The sequence below is a fragment of the Cajanus cajan genome, chromosome 7, assembly GCF_000230855.2.
Source record: "Cajanus cajan strain Asha chromosome 7, NIPB_CcT2T_4, whole genome shotgun sequence".
Classification (NCBI taxonomy): Eukaryota; Viridiplantae; Streptophyta; class Magnoliopsida; order Fabales; family Fabaceae; genus Cajanus; species Cajanus cajan.
In genome coordinates this window covers 16117039-16124118 of record NC_138523.1, presented here as the reverse complement: position 1 = coordinate 16124118, position 7080 = coordinate 16117039, and the positions used below count along the sequence as shown (strand labels likewise).

Genomic DNA, 7080 nt, shown 5'->3' with positions numbered 1-7080 from the left:
AAATATTAAACTTATAAATTTAAATATTTTATTTTATTTTTCCTGTGGATTAAAATTTGCAAGAAAATTTACAGGAAAAGTTACCTGCAAAATTTTTCTACCCTTTAGTAAACATTACTTTGCGAATTTATTTTTGCAAAAAAATCTACAAGAAATAAAATAAAATTCTTACAATATTTTCTGCAAATTTTTACCATGGAAAAAAATCTCTATGATCATTAAAATTATTGCAAAATTTGCGAAAATTTCTTGTAAATTATTTTTCAAAACTTTTTTGTAAGAAATATTTATAAATTATTTTTTTGCAAATAAATTCGTAAAAAATTTTGCGAAATTATTATTGGAAGCAAATTCGCAAAAAAAATTATGCAAATATTTTTTTTAGAAAAATTCGCAGAAAAATGAAAATTTTCTAGTAGTGTGTCAATCAATTCAAAATCATTATTCACATGATTTTTAAAATAAAAAATATCATATTTGTAATAGAATGGCAATTTAAAATTAATGTCCACAATTAGTAAATAAACTATTTTCTCATTCATTTATAAATAAGCATTTAATACTTTGAATAAGTTTATTTATTATATTTATTATGCATTTAAATCTCATTCAATGAATACTTTCTCTATTTTTTATTATAAAAAAAAGATATGCAATTTTTATTCTTAAATATAAATAAATTTCAACTATTTTTTTATATCATTTAATTATATTTTTCTAAAAAAATATTTTTTCTTTAATATATGTTCTTTCAATTACATTATTTATTTTGACATTTATAGTAAAATCAATTTAACAAGAATATTATCATGATAGTAAAATTTAAAAATAATTTAGAATAATTTATTTAAAAATATTTCTTCTTTAATACATAATTTTTTTAATTATATTATTCATTTTGACATTTATAATAAAAATAATTTTAAAAAAATATTATAAAATTAGTAAAATTTAACACAAATAACTAATCTCTTTAATATACATAAAGTTAATTTCTTTTATAATAAAAAATAAAAGAAATATTATTTAATTTAATAGAGTAATAAAAGCAACATTTAATATAAAGTTATATTATATCTTATGTGAATGGCTGAATCATCCATTCACATAATAAACGTTTATCACTAAATTTACCGTATAAATTTTATTATGTGTGTTCGTTTGTTTTTATTTTTTATTTTTCATATCTTTCGCAGGATTAAAATTTTTTCTTTGGTATAATCTAACATGTAAAATTGTCGGAATATATATTTAAGAGCTAGTACACACCTGTCGTGCTTGCACTCATTTCTGCATAAAGATCAAAACCGTCACCGACCGTCATGGCTAAAACTCTCCTATCTCCACTCGCCTTTAAACTACCACTTAACATAAGTTCCCCCAATTACTTTTTTAAAAAATACATGGAGAAGTCAATCTTCTAGAAAAACAATAAGTTAAAACACTAACAAAAGTTATAGAAAAATAATCAATTCCAACATTTGATATCATGAATAAATTTATCATTGAAAAAAGATTTTAAGACACCCAAAAAGTATTTACACCTTGCGAAAAAACAGTGAAGAGAGTTAAAGGATTAATGACATGTTTGACAATAAGGAAAAAGAGATAGACACAAATTAGGCTATGAAAGTCACCACTCTTCGTCATCGTTCTCATTACTCAATGTATCTGAAATTAATTCGAAACATAAGTTATTTATTAAAGCAATAAAAGCATCATAAATTAAACCAGTTGGCAAACACACAAAACCTTAATCTAACATGCAAACTAGTATGCATAAATATAGTACAAAACTTTGCACTGATTTTCGCATAAAGAGCGAAAGTTGACACACTCCACTCACCAACGTCGAGTTGCATAACGCTCCTTCTCTAGTTCTCTTCCCTTCCAAATTTCTCCAATTCCCATGGCAGCGGTTCCAATCCCAATCCCAGTCGCAAACAGGGTACCCCTACGCCCACGTGGACCCTCACCCACACTCGTTAAGATGCTCAAAATCTCCGTCAACGTGTTCTTCGCCGCCATAGTTTCCTTGATCGTTGTCGCTGTCATCGCCGACATCATCATTCTCTGGGTCGTCATCAAACCCCACTTCCCTCTCTTCCATCTGAACGCCGTTGACGTGTCATCACTAAACACCACCATCACCAACTCTTCGACGTTAACGGCGACGTTCGACGTCTCCGTTTACATACGAAATCCGAATCCCAATCTCGGCATATCCTACGACAGCCTCGAGGTGGTGGGCTGGTTCAACCACCACCGCATCGGCTCGGGCTCCATCAGCCCACGCTGGCAAGAGCCCATGACCGAGGGCTCGGTCCAGGCCCGGTTCGAGGTGGCCCACAAGGTGTTTCCGAGCGGTTTGGTGAAGGGCATCGCTGCGCAACGGGCTCGTGGTACGGTCGATTTTGGAGTGGCGATTGTGACTAGTATTAGGTTTTGGTGGCATGGCATCGTGCGCACTAGGATTCGCTCTTTCAGGCTCGAGTGTTACCCTCTGAGCCTTGTTTTCCCTCCCGACAAGAACAAAAGCAGCGACATCGGAAGGTTGCTCGCTCCTTCAGATTGTTATGTGACTTGATTTGTAGCTGGCTTTATGTAATTAGCACTGGGGTGTGCTTTGTACATTGTTGTCATTAACCCTATTTATAAAAATAAAGAGGCAATTGTTCATTTTTGTGTTGCGTTTTGTTGTGTGGTATGTTAGTTACTTGCAGATGCATTAAACAGTTCATAGATTTTAGATTTTGTATCTGTATCCCATATGGTAAGTCATTACTAAACAATATTTGATCATATTTTATTTGCTTTGAACATTTTCTGGCAAATTCACCACTGAACTGACGGATCCATCAATGTTTTGGTGGTAGTGTTACCTTACCATTTTCGTGTTGCGTTGTGTTGTGGTATACATATTTGTTACTTGCAGATGCATTGCAGTTCATAGATTTTAGATTATGTATCTGATTTGGTAAGTCATTATACTAAGTAATTAAAGAATAGTGTATAGTTGATGTTATGGCAACTTCACCACTGATCTGACGAATCCGTCAATGGCTAGCGTTACCCTCTCAGCTACAGAACACCAAACACTGGCTTTGCGTGTTTTAATTTTGAAAGACTTTTTCATTTTATTTTATTTTTTCATTTTTGGCTTGTGTATGAGTGTGTGAAGTATAAATTTAATTTTGTGTATCTTGAAACTTCAAATTGGCAGTCATCTTGCTACCTGAAACATCGATGGAACGATTTGGAATTCGATTTTATGAGCTGTGGTATGATATATATGTATATATATGCCCATGAATACACCTTTGGACATAAATCATAGGGGATAAGACTTACACTTACTAGATACAGACTTTTGAAAAGGAAGTTTTTTGACAATTACTTGTGAAAGAAAGGGAGTGAGTAATCAGAATCAGAAAATACTTTTGTGCCAAGATTCTAAATTGCTGTCCACAACCCGTGTTGCGCATTTGCGGTGTTTTTCGCAACCACAACTGCTTGCAATTATGGTGTACAGAAATTTTGTAATACAATGGCAACATAACCTCGACATAACTGTAATATATATCCACAATATTATTTTATTTCACTTTTATTCTTCAAAAAATACATAAATTCAAGTTTTAATCTTTTAATCTAATAATTTTAGTCACAAGGGATGTCAAGAGAAGGAAGGAGACAACTAATAATAATTGGTTGGAATTTAGGGATACATGATGGATTTTAGAAAAGGAAAAAACTAATTTGGAGTGAAAAATTAAGAAAAAGAAATTTGATTAATTTTTATTATTATATAATTATTTGTTTATATTTAATATAAATATATAATAATTTTACGCCGCAACAATTCTAATCTGTGTTCTAATCTACATTGCAGCAACCGTAATCCGCAATGGCAATGACCACAACTGTAATTGTAACCGCAACAACAATTGCAATTTAGAACCATGTTTTGTACTAATATTACAGCATTGATAGAAATAATATTGGTGAAACTTTATTTACTTTCTGGATGAGTCAAATTAGTCTAATGCAAAATCATAGGACACTTATGTGAAAAGAAAAAAATATATAATAGTGGAAAAAATATATAATATTTACTACAAAGCTTCAAGGTCTAGGTTTCCATTAATGAAGAATATATTTTCTGCAAGCTGTGGGATTTGATAGTGAGGTAACATCAGGAAAAAACATACAGGTTAATTAGTACTATCTGGTCCACCTCGCTTTCCACACCGGTGCCAAAATTTGATAGAAATAACATCTACGACTGAAGGTTGTTGCCACTATCCTTATTATTTTTTTGGATCAACCGCAGTAAGTAAGGATGAGGAGTACCCAATCCTTATTCGTACACCTTCATAGTACATAATATGTGACTCAATATGGAAGCTTGCATATCCTCGTACATGAGAATTGCCTATTGATCTTCAAACATATCATTGGGGTCATTTACCACTCAAAGAAAGAAAAAGAAAATTTCATCATTTTGTTGGTCAACCAAGACCTAAATTTTATCAACTCAAAACATGCTTCTGGTTTGGTGCTTCAATTTTTAATATAATACTATTTCTATATGTACCATAATAACTAAACTGTAGCAATTAACCAAACAGAACACCATAAATTTCTCAATTTTCTTCCTTTTAAAATCACCACTATTGTTGCAAGAATTTATTGAGTCTTTGAGCTCATGGATAGCACCACTTCAACTCCTAAACTACAGTAACATTGTGACCTTATAGCAAATAAGAAAAATTGGAAGAGATTATGATGTGGTTAGTAGATTTCTCTTCCTTTTGGCAAAACAGACAAAGGAAATCCTGATTCGGTAAAAGGATGTTACGCTTCCTTAAATTAACTTTCATTTGTATCTTATCAATTTGTTGTATTGCAGATATATTGCGGTGCATTGCAGATGTGTTGTAGACGCAGCACCATTACGTTGCAAAAAAATATGTGATTTCTGGTTTTACCACAATTGTGATTCGATGCCGTTGCAGACAAGGTCGCAACTGCAATATTGCGGCCGCAATACATGATGCAGTCCGCAATTTAAAACACTGATTCTCACATTTTTAAAATAAGAGGAAGAATGTGAATATATAAAACACATGAATATTTTCATTAGAACGAAGTTTTTTGAGTGATATCGAAAGCAAATATACAAGTATAAGCTCAAATATGGAGTTAGGTGTAGGAATCCCTGGTCTACCACAAGGTAATTAGTAAAATCTATCTCATATATAAACAATGTACAAGTGTATACGAATTCTGGTGCATATTTTATAAAGTTACTCACAGATTAAACTACATAGCAACCTTCTGCATGCAGGTATTGTTGTTGTTGATGATGTAGTTGGTTGGGAAGACAGTGCAAAGGGTAATACTCAAACATCAATGGGAAAACCCCCTGGTGCTTATGATACTACCAAAATATGCGAGTAATTTTATGCATTACGCACTGGAGCGTACAAAGTTTTCAACCACCTTATCTATAATAATGAAGAGGTAACAATGTTCTTTATTGTGTTGTGTTGTGTGCTATAAACAGTTCAAAGATTTTAATTAAATTATGTATCTGATTTCAGAAAACGTAAAGAATACTGTACTAGAAATCTTTACTACAAAGTTTCAAAAATATAGTTTTCCATTAATTATGAATATATTTTCCTCTTAGAGCTGCACCAAACATCCTCTATGTCGAGTTTGCTAATTTGCATACCATACAAGAAAAATATGAAAGATGTTTCTAATTACCAGCTATTGTTTTTGCAAAAGTGGACTCTAATTTCTATCTTAAGTTGCTAATTGTTTATTATGTGTGTTTTAATCCCCTCCCCTTGATTCTTTTCAGCATTTTGACAATGCTGTTCATTCTCTCTAAAATTTCGATGAAAAAAATTGGTAAAAATCCAAATATTATCACAAAAATAATTTTTAATGACAATTTTCGGTGATAAAAGATGTTATTGTCATTAAATCAATCATAAATTACATGATTTTGTGACCAATAAATATTAATTATTTAAATTTAATATTTATTATTCATTATTTTATATATGTATTTAGTTTAATTAAGTTTTTTTACAATTTAATGAGTTTTTATTAATATTTTATATAAATATCGATAATAATATTAATAATTTTAGATATATTAACCATTATTTAATTATTGATTAAGAAAATAATCATCATTTATATGACGTATAAAGAATAAAATAATGATTTAAAAAAATTAACTTTGGTATAGTAAAACAACAATTGTGTTTCATTTTAAATTCTTAACTATATTAAGATACAAAAATAGTATTTCTATCCTCTCAAAGTTTAATGATTGGCCTTATTTTGTCAATCTATTTTTAATTTGAGATAATATAAATTGTTTGGAGATTAATTGTTGCTATATATGTCAAACATGGAAATCATTTTCTATACTTATATTTTAATATGCTACATACAGTCTTTTTCACTAATAAATACAATTTGAGTTAATCACTTATATACTGTCAGTGTAAAGTTTCTTTTACATTGGTAATCAATCATATTTTTTAATATTGTCATGTTAGTTACTTATTTAATGAAATAAAAATAAAATAAAATAATTTAAAAAATATAATTAATTGTTAGTGTAAAAAATTTTACACTGACAATGTATAGATGATTAAATCATACAATTTTATCATAGAAATCATGACTCGTGCGCCATATTCTTGTTTCGAGTAGAATCACTTTTACTGTACACCAATTAATGTTTATTACTCTCGATCTTTCTCACCAATGTTTCTTTTAATTATAGTGTTATTAAAATCTTTAGATGTTCAATATCTAAAACTAAAGGTGTGTTAATGCTTGGATCCTCTGCCAAAATACAATCATGGATAAATTGAAAATATTTTCTAAATCAACCATCTATAAAATACTATTTATGCACGTTGATTTGATAGAAATAATTGGATTGTCAATGGCTACAGAAAGTAAAAAAAATAATAAATAATAAATAATAAATAATAAAAATAAAGTTGATTTTATTGTAGCCAAGGTTTTGTCTTTCAATAAGTGACT

The 7080-nt window shown here is 29.8% G+C and overlaps 1 protein-coding gene across 1 annotated transcript; it reads left to right on the top strand.

The window, feature by feature from the left end:
- The first annotated feature begins 1990 nt into the window (after positions 1-1990).
- Positions 1991-5057, top strand: LOC109790716 (NDR1/HIN1-like protein 26). Its single transcript, XM_020349925.2, has 2 exons — positions 1991-2553; positions 4913-5057. Exons 1-2 carry the CDS (start codon positions 1991-1993, stop codon positions 5055-5057), a joined length of 708 nt encoding a protein of 235 aa, XP_020205514.2.
- Positions 5058-7080: the final 2023 nt, after the last annotated feature.

Excerpts from the sequence above, each read along its gene's own strand:
- LOC109790716 (XM_020349925.2), top strand. The coding sequence starts at position 1,991 with ATGCTCAAAATCTCCGTCAACGTGTTCTTCGCCGCCATAGTTTCCTTG. Across the intron at positions 2,554-4,912 it reads AAAAGCAGCGACATCGGAAG|ATATATTGCGGTGCATTGCA; the intron begins GTTGCTCGCTCC and ends GTTGTATTGCAG.